At 36.6% G+C, this 17,769-nt stretch overlaps 1 protein-coding gene across 1 annotated transcript; it reads right to left on the reverse strand.

The window, feature by feature from the left end:
* Positions 1-15,824: 15,824 nt before the first annotated feature.
* Positions 15,825-17,213, reverse strand: LOC132611566 (FBD-associated F-box protein At3g52670-like). Its single transcript, XM_060325982.1, has one exon. The coding sequence runs from the start codon at positions 17,211-17,213 to the stop codon at positions 15,825-15,827; it is 1,389 nt and encodes a 462-aa protein (XP_060181965.1).
* Between the last annotated feature and the right edge of the window lie 556 nt (positions 17,214-17,769).

Raw genomic sequence — 17,769 nt, forward strand, 5'->3', positions numbered from 1 at the left:
ATGGTCTGCTTAACCAGTGTGATTCTAGGTAAGGGTTCTATATTATCCTAAAGGGAAGGGGTTAGGCATCCTTTAGAATCCGTTAACTTACGGTTATCCGACTAAACTTAGGTTAATTAATCAATGTTAGATATAATATTTAAATTCTAAAAGAAAAGCTTGTGCAAATAAGACTTGTAAAAATTGTGACAATTTATGCAAAAGAGAATTTTAAAAATGTCATTTTTTATATAAAGAAAGAAGATTTCAAATAATGTCGTTAAAAAATGGGATTAACAATTCGCATAAGAGGGGATTTTAGAATGCTATTTAAAATAGAAGTTTATGAATGTTGCTAAGATTTAAAATAAGATACTAATAAAAATTTTAAAAAAGAAGATAATAATTTGTATAAAAGGAGACTTCAAATGCCATAAAAATTTATAAATATTGTTAAGGTTTAAATATATATATATAAAAAAAGTGTTGTTTAGAATGAAATTTGTGAAAAAATATGATAATTCGCGTAACAGAAACTGCAAATGCCATAAAAAAATAACTTATAAATGTTGCAAATATTTAAATAATGATGCTAATTAAAATAAAAACGCGCATGAAATATATAAGGAAAAGAAAACGCGAATTTGCGTAATGCCTTAACAAATATTCGAAACAAACTAAACGATGATGTATGGATTGATTTTGCGTTTTAGAAATTCAAAGATCTTTAATTCTTATTTGTATGTTAGTGGTGTTTCAAAATTCTCAAGATAATAATATGTGAATCCTTTAATTTAGAACATATATATGATCGTGTCATTTATTTTGCAAATTGATTATTTTAAATAAAAAAAAGCGTGAAGAGAAGGAAATAGTTTGTGAAATTAATTGTTGGTTCTTTCCTAAGTTGACTACCCATAACTAAGACTAGTCCACTAATTCATCTAAAGTTCATCTAAATTAGGAAAATAACACATAAAAAAAAGGTTAGTCATACAATACAAATTAAATACACAAATATAAATAGATGAATATGTAATTTAAATGGGCTCGGCCCATTTTAAGATAGTTGTTCGCTGTTGGCTACTGCTGGGCTTCGGCCCAGCAGATCCTTTTATGACTGGGCTGCTGTTAAATGGATCTGGCCCATTGCTGCGAACACTGTTCCTGTTATATGGGCCTCGGCCCAGAATTCTTATTTTCTGCGGGTGGGCTGATTTGGGGAGCTGATTTGAGAAGATTGAGTTGGGCTTTTAGCCCAACAGAAAATGCAAGAGAGGAGTGAATCCCTCGGACTCGCAATGCGATGACCATGCATAAAATAAAAGGAGAAGAATTAGTATATAATCAGCGAATAAGGTCAAACATATAGCATGCGAATTTAAATCAATCAACAGATCATGTATATTCCATGTTTATTTGAAGTATACTTCATGTATACATAGGTACGCGATCTCACTGCTTTAACAACATTACGACACTTTTATATTATACGGAAAGCACATAATCTGCCTAGCAAATGGCGATGGGTATTTAAAACTATACTCGATGCTCAAAATTATCGCAGCATTCCTACAGATCTGAACCCTTTATTCTCTCACTATTTTTTATAAGACAGTTCAGAGAGAAGAAAAATGATAATGTTTTCTTGCTCATGTTAAATCCTTTTCGACAGTTATACAGGGTGGGATGCAAACAGGCAGTGTTCTAGCCAACAGCCATGAACAACTTTGAGCATAAAACAATCAACATTTGATCATGTAAAGGACTGTGACATTCTCTTTAGGCATACTAATAAGACACATCTACTATCTCCCTTATACAGATTTAAAACAAGTATTTCACAAGAGTATGCACTCATCTAGGTCAACTAATACTCTCAGATGAGCACAAACAGATCCAAACTTAGTAAAAATGACCAAACTACATACTTTCTCAATAAGGAGTTTCAACTATTGATCACAAACTTCAACAGAATGCCAACACAGTTTTACACAGCCAGGATTGAAATTAAAGAAATCTTTTGCCCCAAAAAAATATTCTGAGATTATAGATACTACAAACAAACAACAAGTTGTCAACATAGGCCACATGGTTTAAACAGAGTCATTTAAGGGATCATCCAAAGGTCTAGGTTATTTTAATCACTCAAAGTCACATGAAAGGTCTGGGAGCATACAGTTGCTTTCTTGGTAGTGCTTAAGTCGACAAAACAAACATGATGAAGTTCAGACTAATTGGTGGTGTTACAAGGCAGGGATTACACATTCAAACATAGTCAGCTTGGCAAAGGAGACAAGATGGGGCTGATATCTAATTCCTATTTGGCCTATGGTTAATAAATGAAACAACAAAAAAAAGACCAAACCTTTACACTTAGTATGCTGGCATTGGCAGAAAACTTTTAACAGGAAGCTCTAAAGCCAGGCAAAGTTAGGATTCGGGTACCTAATAGCTAGTTAAACTTCAGTTTAAATCTCCAATATGATCATGTCAAGCTATTTAATGAATGTCAGAGACCAACCAAACAAGATCTCAGCCACCAACCACAGTTTTGAAACAACCAACATGCACTTGATACTTAATGTTGACACAAGGAAAGATTATCCAATTCAATCTGTTATGACCAAAGAGTAGAACTATGACAAGTTCAAATAAAGAGGTTTCGAAAGCTGGGCATTGTCTGACACATAAAGGATTTCATCAACTCCCTCTTATGTTTTAAAAGTAGCCTTGGGGGGAGGGCTAATCAATCTCTTCTGGTCTTAGCAAAAGATTCAGCAACTATGAGATTAAGCATTTCAGAATTAAGGTTTATATGTGGGTCTAAAAGAAAGCTTGCTTATTGATCAACAGAAAAGAAAAAGCAAGAAAAAAAAGGGACAAATCCACAGGCAGATTCAAAAGTGCGCAGAGAGGGGAAGAAAACTCATGTGCATCTTATATATTTTCAAACCAACCAAACATACCAATAAAACACAAAAAAAAAAAAACTCAGTTATGTGCCTAACCAAAAAAAAAAGAATTAGAACTGCCCAGATAACCATAAACCAACCAATAAGCCAACTGACATGACTAAACTTAAAACACATAAACATTCAACACCATTTTAAATAAGAATGAGCTAGGGATTACACTTAGCGATATGTTTAAACTGCTAAAAAAACGAACTAATCCCACTCCAATGCTATAGCAAAAACAGATCATGAATAGCCAAAATTAACTAAAATTGGACTAAACAAGCATAATAATATAAAAACTAACAAGCCAAACTGAAATGAACTATGCTGGCATACAAAGACATAGCAAAAAAAAGTAAGGGGAGGAGTGAAATTCACCTTTTGCGGAGGCAGTGAAGTGGGTACGGGATCTTCGATTTTCCCTCGACACACTACAACTTCCAGATTTGCATGCAATCGGATTTGAAATAGCAACGAGGGCAAAAAGGGAATAAAAATGGTCTGGTTTTTTCGATTAATGTCAAGAAGCGGTGATTGAAGATAAATGTTTTAGGGGGATTCTTGGTCTCAGAAACTACGATTCCTAGGGGATTCTTGCGATTCAAAAGGGGCTCAATATTTGGGGATCAAAGATGCAACAGATTTTTTTCGATTCCAAAAAAAACCTCCCTTTCTTCAACTAATCAAACCCTCTTTTATAGGGCTTTCGTCGACGAAGAGAGAGAGAGGAGCGGGGGAGACAAGATCAAGTGGGGAACAGGAACCAGTGGGGGGCAGCGGAGAAGAAGGAGGAAAAGGGGGAGGGGTGTGCGGCGGCGAGGGTTTCGGGGTAAAGGGTGAAGGGAGGCGGAGATGAAGGAGAAGGGAAAAGGGGGCGCGGAAATGAAGTGAAGGGAAACCTAGGTTTCCCTTATTTTTGCTGAGAAATGAATTGGACCCGGTCCATTTGTGGACCGGGTCAAATTTTAGACTGGGTATTTAAAAGAATGGACTATTAAATTAAACATGGACTGATCTAAAAATTGAGATAAAAAATATGGTCTAGTCCAAAAATATTAGGAATTAATCGCACTTTGATTTGGGGTCCGGTAAGTCAATATACGGACTAAGTGCAAGAAATAGTTTGGCTTCTAAATTTGAATAGGAGACACATCTTGATTAACGATGTACTAAGGGTGCCAGAATATCACTTAATACGGAAGTATATAATTATAAAAAGATCCAGATAATAAAATCATATGATATTGCAATGACCGTGCAATAATATTTAATAACAAACAAACGCTAACATTTAAATGTGCGAAATAAAATGCGATATGCATGCGGAAGTTGGTAGAAACGTTGAGAAATGCAAGTTTGAATAATACTAAATAATAGCAGCAAATAAATAGCGGTAGTAGTACTGCTAATAACAATAATGATAATGGTAATAATGATAATGTTGATGATAATGGTGATACAAATAATAATAGATATAACAATAATAGTAAGTAACAAATATTGATAATTAAAAATGATAATAATTAATAATAACAATAAAGATGATAATAATTAATAATAAAATAATAATAATAAATAACAATTATTGATAGTGACAAAATGTTAATAAATTAATAATAATAACAATAATAGTGGTAATAATAAGATAACAATGATAATAATAATAATAAGAAATAATAATGATGATAATAGTAATAAATAACAGTTGTTGATAAGACAATAATAATAAAAAATAACGATGATAATGATGATTAATGATTGATAACAAAAATAACGCTGATGATAATGATTAGTAATTAATAATAATAATAATAATAATAATACTAATAATAATAATAATAATAATAATAATAATAATAATAATAATAATAATAACGATAATGGAAATAACAGGAATAATAATAATTAATGACAATCAGTAATAAAAATGATAATTTTAAGAATAATAATAGTAATAATAATGATAATAATAATAATAATAATAATAATAACTGCAGCGCATAATAAAACGGGGCGTTAATAAAAGACTAATAATTATAGTAAAATTAAAATGCATATTGTTTTAATTTCTCAAAATACCAGAGGTACAAATAGGTATTTCGGGGGAGAGGCGGGACAAAATTGGGTGTCAACAGAAGTCTTATACAGATGTGAGACGAAGGGATTTAGAATTTTCAGTTGATGATTGGGTGTTCCTTAAAGTCTCACCTATGAAAGGTGTCATGAGATTTGGCAAGAAAGGGAAGCTAAGTCCCAGATATATTTGTTGACACCCAATTTTGTCCCGCCTCTCCTCCGAAATACCTATTTACGCTTCTAATATTTTTGAAAAATTAAAAAATATATTTATATTTTACTATAATTATTAGTCTCTTATCAATACCGGCGTTTCATTATTCTATTACAGTTACTAGCTATTATTGTTATTATTATTACTATTAGTTCAAATACGAGCTCAATTCACCCCAAATATTTTCGGATTAACCCAAAAACACTTTTCATAGGCCACTACCCATTTTAATTCACCCCAACCCAATTTTTAGACCAGTCCACATTTTATTCCCATCCCACATTTTAATTCACCCCAGCCCAAATAATTACCCAAACGGACCAGCCCATACCCGTTTAATTTGACCCGACCGGCCCATTTCCTTTTAACAAAAGATGAAACCTCTAGGGTTTCATCTCCTTCATCAGTCGCCCCCCTTTTTTTCTCTCTCCTCTCTGTATCTCTCTTCGCTCCTTCCTCTCTCTTCTCCCCTTTTCCCCATCCGCTCCTCTCCTTCATCATCTCTCGTCCCCACCACCGCCGCTTGCACCCCGCTCCCATTTCCCTCTGTTCCCCACTTCGTCTCCTTTGCTCTTCACGCTCCTCTCTCTCTTCAGCTTATGCAAATGGATAATAAAATATTTTAGAGTCGTCCAACGATCAGAATCTGATCATGCTTGTCTCCAGAGGATAAGAAAGGTGCATGTTTTGTCTAAACTAGGCATGATAACGTTTTGTCTTGGTCACATAAGCCTGGATAAAATGTATGACTATATATGTTTACATGACAAAAAGGGATTGCATTCTCTTTCTATTTGGGACAAGAGTTAAAACTGCCCTGTTGTAGTTGTATTCCCTTCCTTGTTTCTTCTTTCCATTACTATTCTTTTTGGTGTTTGAAATGAGGAAAAGATACACCAGGTATGTAGAATATATTTATTTCATATATGCTTCAGTGCACATATCAGATTTTATATTATGCATATTTGGAAAGAGAATCAATGTGCGTATTGTCCGAGTGAGGTTTGAGCTTGTGTATTCCTTATTCCTGAAGAATATTAATTTGGGCCTGCCTCATCCTTGTGACTGCTACCATTTTAATTGGGCTTGCATCTACTCTCATTTGACTGTTTCGTTTGGTATCTAGGCCTCATTGCCCATTTTATCTGTTTCGTATGGCATTAGCTTCGGCTGTAAGCTTTCGTTTCGGGCATTGAACTTTTGCTCTCTAAGTGTCCTTTTATTGTGTTATGTGCTAATTCAAGCTGTGTACTTAGTTTCTTTATTTAAGCCTTTGTCTTTCATTGTATACTGATCTTTTCCTTTTCATTTTTTATGCATGACCTTCGCATACGAGTCCGAGGGACTCGTCTCCCGCATTCGGTGTTGGGCCAAGGCCCAATGAAATACGATTTCCCCTCTGTCCAGTTCCGTCCACAACCAGAAGAAATAGGAAAGATTCTGGGCCAAAGCCCAACGGCAAAGTAGAACGCAGCAGCAGTCCAAATGGGCTGAGCCCATTAATTTATTTTATGCCTTTATTTTATTTCCCGTGCAGTTAACTTGTATTGTTTGACTAACCTTTTACTCTGTTTGTTTTTCTTTTGCTTAGTCGATTTATAGGGATTTAGTATGATTGGTTTTAGAATAATGGGTAACTAATCTAAGGAAACTAATAGTTAATCCTGCAAGTTACATCTTCTTCTGTTTATATTAAAATTATTTATAGCATCTATGATATTTTTATCATCATAATTGATTTTCAAAATGGCGTGAATACATATTTTGAGTTAAAGGAATCATAATTTATTCTTACTATCTTAGAAAATCAAAATGGCATTAATACACAAATATAAACCCATATATTTTTAAATAACTCTTCAAGTTTTAAGTCAATTACAATATTTTAAAATATAATTAATAAAAAATTAAAGAAAACTCACATTATCTCTTTTTTTTTTGTATTTTTGTTTATATTTCTAAAAAATGCAAAACAAATTAATACCCAGCCACTCGAATTATCTCAATATTTATTAAAACGTTGCATAAATTCACTTTTCCTACTTATATATTTTGTGCAAATCTTATTTTAAATAAGCATTTTCTTTTAAAGCCTTGGTGATATTTACAAGTTTTATGGCATTTGAAGTTTCCCTTTATGTCAGATTATTATATTTGGTACAAGTTTTATTCTAAATTGCATTTTTAGCCTTAGCAGTATTTATAAGTATTACTTTAAATAGCACTATTATAACGACCTTTATAAATCTTGTTTTAAAGTCTTCTTTTACTATATTTTCAGTAAATCTTATTTTGATCAGCATTATTTTCCCTTTAAAACTTTAGCAATATTTGCAAGCCAATTTTAGTCTCAGTTAATTAACCTAAGTTTGGTCGGATAACCGTAGTTAACGGATTCTAAAGGATGCCTAACCCCTTCCCTTTAGGATAATAAAGAACTCTTACCTAGAATCACATTGGTTAAGCAGACTATTAACGGAGGTTTAGTTTTAACTTTACCTTAGTTAACATCTTGGTGTCCTAATTCACCGTTAAATTAATTAGGTGGCGACTCCTTAAAATAAAACAAAAATAGGAATCACCAATATGTTGTACTCCTAAATTTAACTTCCGGGTTAAAATGGGGTGTAACAATATTGGACCTTACAGAATTCTACGAAAGGTCGGTCTAGTGGCTTATGAACTTGAGTTGCCACAAGACTTGGCTGTTGTATATCCCGTATTTCATGTGTCCATGTTGAGGAAGTGTGTAGGAGACCCATTGTTGGTTGTTTCTACTGATACTATTACAGTTAAGGATGGGTTGACCTATGAGGAGATCCCCGTAGCCATTCTTGATCGTTAAGTTCGCAAGTTGAGAACTAGGGAAGTAGCCTCAGTGAAAGTCCTGTGGAGGAGTCAGAAAGTTGAGGAAGCTACATGGGAAGCCGAGGAGGATATAAAATCCATGTACCCGCACTTGTTTCAGCCCGCAGAAGAGATTTATGAAGAAGCACCAAGATTTTGAGGTATGTAAGCTTTCTTTTCATGCTTTGGGTCGTGTGTGGCTAATTTATATTGCTATTGTGATGTAGCCCTGTGAGGCAATGATATTATGGGTTGTTGTGACAGGTTGGTAGTGCCTTATTACAGGGGAAACTCTGGCGAAATTTTTGTAGAATTCCGAACGTTTATCATTCGAGGACGAATGATCCCAAGGGGGAGATATTGTAACACCTCGTAGCTTCGGGCGAAAGTTTGACTCATAAGATGATAATATAATGGAACCAATATGAGGGTTATAGTAAGCGTTTTGAAACCCAATTAAGTCATAAGAAATGTCTTTGGGCAAAGAAAAGTTGGAAGCCACTCTACGGGGCATGTTTGGAAGTGAGTTTATAGAAGGTCTTACTTCCAACGATCATAACCCCCTTATTAATTGATAATTTGGGAAACCTTCCTTGATCAAAGTTGTATCACTTTGAAATATAATTCCAACGGTATATTATGGGGGTCAAACGGACATCTGTGCAAAGAGTTATGCCCATTTTACCGAAGCCTGTTCGCTGAAAATTTCACCTGAGTTACGGTCACTGTTACGGGCCGTAACACGTGTTACAGGCTGTAACAGTGGGCCGTAACACACCAAAAATTTCCAGAGCCTCACTAGAAATTTTCACCAAGTTACGGTCCGTCCTTCGTGTTACGGGACCGTAACATGGGGCGTATCTTGGTCCGTAAGTACGTTTCGGGTCACCTGACTTCGGGAGGCCATAACCCTATCATAAATTGGGAATTTGGGAAAACTCAAAGAACGAAAGTTGTAGATAATTGAAATAACTTTCCCACCATAGGTCGTGGGCCCACAGGTGACATTGGGATAGGGAGATATGGACGTTTTAAGACAGAAAGGTCCCAACCCGATTTCAAGTTGGGTCAAACCCATTTCCCCTTGGTATTTAAGGGAAATGTTAACCCTAGCAGCCCCATTTCCTCCATATTTTCAGATTTTAGAGAGATAAATGGAGATAGAGGAGAATTAGAGAGAGAAAGTAGAGAATCAACCAAGTTAAAGGCCCCGAATCCCGAGGCTCGTGAAGGATAAAGTGTAGTACAAGTTGTTGCCATCATTCTAAGCTAAAAATCGAACTTGGGGATGTTGATTTCGTGGTGACTACTCATAAAAGGTAATGTTTCTACTCCCTAATCATTTATAGTTGTGAATTGATGAATTCTTGGGAGAATAATAATTGGGTTTGATGAAGAGAATTATATGAACTATGCTAGAGTTGTTGGATTGTTGACTTGGGATTGTTGTATTCATATGGGTGATGAAAAATGATGTTAATTACATCTAATTGAGATTGTAGAATTAGATAGAAGTAATAGAATGAGGATTTGGTGAAGAAAACACCATTAATGAGGGTTGTGGAGCTTCATGCCCACCAAGTGTTTGATAAAATGCTTAGATGAACGAAGCATGGATATTGTTGCTAATATAGAATCCCTATGACCTGTATTGCTATAGATTGAAGTTTAAGGGATTGAAGGACATTGTGATACGCTCAAAAGCGGGAAGTTAAGGTATGTAGAACTTCCATCCACACGTGGGAATCTCTACGTTCTTCCCCATGATCCGTTTCGTAAAATCTATGAAGTTCAAATCCTAGGGCATTAAACCCAACATATTGGTAGCCCGTAATTATGTATGTATATGAATTTTGTATCTATGTTCGTTATTGTATTCCTAATCTTCCATTACGGATATTAGGAATCCTAGCTTAATCCATGAATCATGAATTCTTCCTCATGTGTTCTCATTATGTTCATATGAAACTGTATGATTTTATTTTGCAAGTTACAAGCATGTTTTCAAGTCAATTACAAATATATGATTATGAACTATTGTATTACTCATAAATCAAGAACATGTTTACAAGCTATTTCATGAAACCATGTTTACAAGTTATTTCGTGAAATCATGATTTCAAGACAAGTACAAGTTAATTCACGAAAGTCATGGGCTTCTTAGCCAACTATATTATGTTCATGTTTTTGGGAGTTGCACGAATTACCGAGAAGGCTCAGATATCCTGAAACTATGTAGCCACCATAGGACAAGGATCGCTCCGTCCAGTTAGGACGATACCTTAATTTTACACTGAATGGATCCATCAGGTACGTTACCACCTTATACCCTGGCAAGGTATAGGGGCTCTGCTGGTCCGGCGAGGTACCAGACTCCACGTATCCACGTGATGATATCATGTGTCGGTTTATGAAATGCTCTCCCTACTTATCATGTTTTACTCATGTTATATATATATATATATGTACTCATGCTCATGCTCATGTTCATGTCCAAGTTTTCAGTTTCAGTTCTTATTATATTATTCCATGTCCCATATTGTTTCTTTCGGTTGCTTTACATACCAGTACATTCAATGTGCTGACGTCCCCTTTTATTGCCCGGGGCCCTGCATTTCACGATACAGGTACGGATTTACAGGACGACGCTTCTGCTCATTAGGATTTGCACGTACCAGCTTATTGGTGAGCCCCATCTCATTCGGGGTTTAGACATTGTATTTCTTTATTTAGCTTTGCATCTAAAGGTATGCTGGGGGCCTTGTCCCAGTAAGTATGTTTTCCAGTCAGACTCATGATAGAGGTTTCACAGACTAGACAAGTCAGTTATGTCATGTCAGACATTTGGAGTCGTATAGCCATTTTGGCTCACTCATGTTTAAACAAGTATTTTATTAAGTATTATGACTTACTACTTTTTATAAAGGCTCATCATGCATTCACGTTATATTCCGCTTATGTTATGTATCATGATGATTCAGCAAGCCATGTGGTTCGCTCGGTCACATGCAGTCAGGCACCGAGTGTCGTGTTACGTCCAGGCCATGGTTCGGGGCGTGACAGGGGCACCAACTCCCACGTCTTATTTTTAATAAGAGCATTATATTCATCATCCATGGCCATTTTTCAATTCGGGTCACGAAGAGCCGCTATCGGATTTCGAGGCAAAGCTGACCTCTCAACCGTAGTGTGCATAGAATATTTTGTGTTAGGTTTGAAAATCCCATTTTGGCTACGGGTCACTACCTTTGGCTGATGGAGTTGAGAATTTTGTGGAGTTGGAGTTGAGATATCGGCTTGTGTTTGGGCTAGGAAATTTTGAGAGCAAAGAGGAGGACTTGGGCCCAAAGGAGCAGACGGCCCAGCAGGAGAGCTAGGCTCAGTGCTACTGCTGGGTAGATGATGGGCTGGAGGGCTAGGAGGTGAAATGGGCTCAGGAGAGGGAAAAGAAGTTGGGCCAGTTTGTTGCATATGATGAATCACGTAAGGTGATAAATCATTATCAAGGAAGTCATAAGTGTGGGATTGCGGGGAATGCAATTTTGCAAAAGGGAGATTATTTTCATCAAAAATGACATGGCGACAAATAATAATTTTATGTGAGGACATATCATAACACTTGTAGCCACGATGGTTGGTTGGATACTCAAAAAAAACACAAGGAGTAGATCGAGGTTGCAACTTATTAATAGTTGTTGATGGAAATAAAGGATAACACAAACAACCAAAAACCCGAAGATGAGAATAAGACGGAACCCTTTTGTAAAGAATTTCAAGAGGAGACTTGTTTCCCAATAGTTTACTTGGAAGGACATTAAGAAGATAAGTTGTCATTTGGAGAGAATGATGCCAAAAAGAGGGTGGAAGAGAGGCATGAGCGAGAAGAGTACGAGAGATATTATTTATAGTCCGAATTTTACGTTCGGCTTTCCCATTTTGAGAGGAAGTATGTGGACAAGAAAGGCGAAAAGACATGCCATGAGTCTTACAAAAATCCCAAAAAGGACCATTATCAAACTCCCTTCCATTATCACATTGTACATTTTTTATATGACGTTCAAATTGAGTAGAAATATGGGATTTAAAGATTAAGAAAATATCATAAACATCAGATTTTCGTGCCAAAGGAAAAGTCCATAAATACTTAGAATAATCATCCAAAAATAAAATGTAATATCTATGTCCGGAAGAACTCAAAACAGGAGAGGACCAAAGATCACTATGTAAAATATTAAACGGCATAGTCGTACTCGAAGAAGAAGAAACAAATGGTAACTTAATATGTTTTCCAAGTACACAAGACCCACAAATACTAGAACTAGAAATTTTAGAACAATCAATGCTTTTATTTTTTCTAAGCACATCTAAGACAGGAGTTCCCGGATGACCCAAACGATCATGCCAGAGCTTAGGAGAGATGGCTGCAAAAGTAGATGAGGAAGCTTGATTGTTGATAGAAGAAATGGGATAAAGGTTGCCTCGACTATTACATCTCATTATTGGCATCCCCGTCGAATAATCCTTCACAGAAAACCCAAAAGGATCAAACTCAACTAACACAGAATTATCAGTGGTAAACTTTCTAACAGAAATGAGGTTTTTAATCAATTTAGGTGCATGAAGAACATTCTGAAGGGAAAGGGATTGACTCGGGGAAGATAATTTTGTGTGACCATAGCCAAGAATTGGAATAGTATGACCATTACCAACCACATTTTTATTATTAGGATGATTGCCCAAATTAAAATAAGACGAGAGAGTACCTGTAGAGGAGGTCATGTGAGATGTAGCCCCGGTGTCCATGTACCATGACGGATCGGGTTGGTGAAGAGACATAGTATGCATTGTTGTCTCGATATCCGTAGGAGCATACGACATGGGCTGCCCAAAATTAGGTGGTGCGTGTTGTTGAACATAGCTTGCTGAGGTCTTGGGCCCAAGATACTGGGCTGGTGCTGCTGAGGAACAGGAGGTCTGGCCCAACCTTGAGTTGGGAATGGGCAAGGTGGAATGGGCCAACCTTGACCATACCAACCCCAAGGATAAGGTTGATGCTGCTGCTGTTGCGGGAATGACGAGCTCCCACCTTGGCCACAGGAGTTCTGTCCCCTGCCACCACCTTTGCCGCTGCCGGAGTCGCGTCCGCCACCACCGGAATTGTTGTTCTTCCGGCCACCATTGTTGCGGCGACCACCATAGTGCTGCACACCTTGCTTCCCCTTAGAACGAGCCGATTTTTCAGAAGTAATCGGACCGTCATCATTTGAAGTGACCGCCATAGCTGATTCGGTGGCTGCTTCCTTAGACATCCCGGCCTCTTCAAGAACAAGCATAGACCGAGCCTTATAGAAAGGAGGAAGAGGATTGCTTTGCCGGATTATCGTACCCACACCACGGTACGGTTTTGTAAGACCACCTACCAATTGCAAAACGACTGTCCGACACCGGTGCGCCAACGTTCTTCAATTGATCCGCAAGGGACTTGAGACGTTGACAATAAGCAGGGATATTAGGAAAATGCTCCATAGAGACAGTGGTGAAATCTTGTTCAAGGGCAACGGCACGGGAATGTTGATTATCTTGGAATATATCACGCAATCTATCCCAAGCTTCCATAGCCGTTGAATCGGGCTCGATAATGGTGTGCAATAGGTCGTTAGAAATGGTAGAATAAATCCACGAAAGAACCGTGGCATCCAAGGTTGACCATAGTTCCTTTTCTGCATCAGTAGAAGGAATCGTCCTCTGACTGGCTTTCGGAGGAATGATATGATTAAGAACCTTGTGAGATCGTGCGTGAATCTTGAAAAGTTCCATCCACGTAAAGTATTGAACGTTTTCCATTTCAAGCATAATGGGAACGTGGTTTTTGATATTTGAGACGGCAAGAGCCGGGTGAAAAGAGGACTTGTTGTCCGACATTTAGGATGGCTGAAAAAGGAGAAGACAAAAGACAGAAGATAGAAGACAGAAGAGATAGAAGACAAAAAACAAATAGAAGACAGAAGATGGTGGGCAAGGAAACTCGAGCTAGGGCGAGCGGAAGACAGAGAAAAAAATCCCTAGGCAACTGATACCATAATAGATTATTCAAATCTGCTCTCCTTATTCACAAAGGAAAGAGCCAAATATATACCATGTACATGTCATCATGAAGGCTAATAATTAAGCAATATTCTAGGGAGATAGTGGCGGATAACATGCCATCATGAAGGCAATATTCTAGGAAGATAGTGGAGGATAATCAGGAAGCATTGTCTAGGAAACAATATATTAATAATTACCTTTGACCAATATAAAAATATATACACTATATTTAACAATATCTAACACAAGTATCTGAAAAATTTAATACAGAGAAGTACTCGTCACAATGTATGACTTACCAAGTCATCTACTGAACAGAATCTGTAAGTTAAAAAACACACAGCAAATTCACATGATCTGAAAAGAAAACAGAACACCAAACGGAGTGTCTCTGTGCATTGATATTTCAAACTTAAACATATCTGACAAAACACCCTTTAAATAAATTTAATATCTAGAATCTATCCTGAAAATACAGATTGATAAACTTTTACAAATGAAAAAGTGCATTCAATTTGCAATGGAGAAAAACTGACTGCAGCACCAATCTAGTAAAAAAACAAAGTCTCTCCCTCTCCCAGTATCTAAGGGGCAGCTTTCCACTTTTGAGTTCTACAGGATGCCAGCTCTGAGAATAGGCAAGGGGTACAATGATAAGATGTGAACTCTAAGGACAAGATATTTTACACCATTCTGAAGTGCAATGTCAAGCCACTTATCAATCAGATGGAAAACTTGAGAAGAAGGAGAGTAGGAATAATACAGAAATATGTCATCGAACTATCGGAAATGACTCATTTATGCAACTCGTCAATAGTTTGGCTCATTTATGCCATCGCCGTTACAAAAATGACTCATCCATGCTATTTTTTATTAACGCCAGTTTACAATACCATATATGATACGTGGCCTCCAATTAGATGTCCATATCGTTTAATTAAACCAGTCCAATTTTAAATCCCAAATTTATAAAAAAAATCCGACCCATACACTGATCCACCCACAACCATGGAACCATTGTCCAGTCTACTTTGTCTGCTTGAAACCGTTGGAAAAAGAAGAGGAGAGGAGATGGGTGAGATTAGTGTTTTATCGTATATTGAATGAGGGAGAGGGAAATAAGATTATGGTTGTGGGTTAAAAGGTATTTGGGTGGGTTGGATTTTTATTAATTTGAGATTTAAAATTGGGATGATTTACTTAAATGACGTGGACCTCTAATTGGAGACCACCTGTCATATATGGTATTGTAAAACCGGCGTCAATGAAAAATGGCATGGATGAGCCATTTTGATAACGGCGATGACATAAATGAGCTAAACTATTGACGAGTGACATAAATGAGTCATTTCCGATAGTTCGATGACATATTTGAGTTTTTTCCGTAGAAAGAATATAGTTACTGACTACTGACAAATGGCATAGCACATGCAAGAGGAAAGGATTTCACTATAGAATTCTGAGAAAGTCAGAGTAAAGAATCTTATGATTTAACTTCAGCAGAATTATCAGTACTTAACAGACTACTTAACTGTGGGCCACATAGTGCGGCTAGATAATTGGAAAGTGCACGAATTTAAAGCTAGATGTAAAAAATAATATCCAGAATATTAATAAACTTTAAAAATGAATAAGTGAATTCATTTTGAAATAGTGATAAATTAACTACATTGCCAATCTAATAAAAAATAAACTTCGTCCCAATCCGTAAGAGTCCTTATTGCCAGCTCCCCACTTCTGAGTTGCAGCGGCTCATTTTTCCCATCAAAAACTTTTACTTCTTTCAATTGACAATGCCAAGACTCGCTTTCGTGAGACGGAGAGTGACTCAAATTCCTCAGATACATCAATCGATCATTAATGAAACATGTTAAGCTTGCACCTGCTGAATGTAGGTTGAGTCTTCTAGGATGACAACTCCATAGCAAAGCATCCACAAACATTGGGCACTTCCAATTCAGCCATGAAAATTTTACATTTAAAACGTCCACTGTGGGGGTAGCAACTCCGTGGTGCAGTTGCAAATCTTTCATGTTGAACTCATTGCATCCGTAAAAATCAAGGGCAACTTGAGACCAAGAGGTAAAATTTAATAGAAACTTCCTTAACTTACAAAACCATGCAGCATTTAATTTTTTGTAGAAGTCAAGAATGATTTTTGAGTGCTTCAGTTGGCTTGACTTTTTTGTAATTGTGAGCTCAGGAGCTTGATCTCCTTTATACTCTAGTGATACCAAATTTGGAGATCTAGAAATAAGGTTCTGGAGAAATCCATTACATATCATCGCATCTGATATATCTAAAGATTTTAGATTTTGACATTCAACAACATCCAATTTTTCCAATGAATAACCACAATAAGACAAGTGTTCAAGAATTGGTGCTTGGATTTTGACAAGCTGATTTTTATCTCTACGTGTCCTAATCGAAATTGACTTGATGTTTTGAAGATTCAACAACTCAATCCTTTCCAACCCATAACAATACTCAAGGATGAAACTGATAATGAAGGGACAACTGTTAAGTAGAGCCTGAAGCATGTTTTCGTCTAAACATATATAAGATAGAGAAAGCTTTCTCAAAGAATCGCAGTTCACGACACCACTTGAAATCGAACCATGCTTTAAATTACAACCCTCCAGAACCAATTCTCTTAAAGATTTTGTTGCTAAGATTTTGAAAATAGGCAAGGGGTATAATTTAATGTTGGGAAGATCAAGGACCAGATCTTTTACGCCATTCTGAAGTGCAATGTCAAGCGACTTATCAATCAGAGGGATAATTTCACGATAACGATACCATCGACTTACAAATTTCAACTTTTCAATTGGAATTTTTTCGTTCCTATATCTCTCCATGGTTTTATCCACTATTTCCAAATGGATTTCGCGATAACAAATGAATTCCAAGTTGGGACGAGCGAACCAGACCCGCAACCATGTTTTAGAGAGAATGCTCATCCTGGCTGCTTCTTTAAAACTAAGGTAAGAGAGAATTTTTCGAACAAGGCAATCAGGCAATATATCTGCTGTGGATGTGGCTGTCCCCATGATTGGTAGTGACTTGGAAGTCTTGACAAACCCTAATGAAGTAGGTGATTTTATAGATTATGTTCTACTGGAATGCTTGTAGCGTGTGGTATATGAGGGTCCACATGAGTGGTATATGGGGGCCCACATGAAAAGAAGGTAATATTTTAACGGAAAAGGCTCACATATGTCATTGAACTATCGGAAATGGTTCATTTATGTCACTCGTCAATAGTTTGGCTCATTTATGCCATCGAAATATCAGAAATGTCTCATTTATGCCACTAATCAATAGTTTGGCTCATTTATGCCATCGACCGTTACCAAAATGACTCATCCATGCTATTTTTTGTTAACGCCGATTTTATAATACCAGATACGACCCTTGGCCTCCAATTAGAGGTGTACGTCATTTAATTAAACCTGCCCAATTTTAAATCTCAAATTAATAAAAAAATCCGACCCATACACCCGACCCACCCACAACCATAATCTAGTTAGAGACCACATGTCATATCTGGTATTGTAAAACCGGCGTTAATGAAAAATGGCATGAATGAGTCATTTTGGTAACGGG

Source organism: Lycium barbarum, chromosome 9, assembly GCF_019175385.1.
Source record: "Lycium barbarum isolate Lr01 chromosome 9, ASM1917538v2, whole genome shotgun sequence".
NCBI classification, from domain to species: domain Eukaryota; kingdom Viridiplantae; phylum Streptophyta; class Magnoliopsida; order Solanales; family Solanaceae; genus Lycium; species Lycium barbarum.

Excerpts from the sequence above, each read along its gene's own strand:
- LOC132611566 (XM_060325982.1), bottom strand. The coding sequence starts at position 17,213 with ATGGGGACAGCCACATCCACAGCAGATATATTGCCTGATTGCCTTGTT.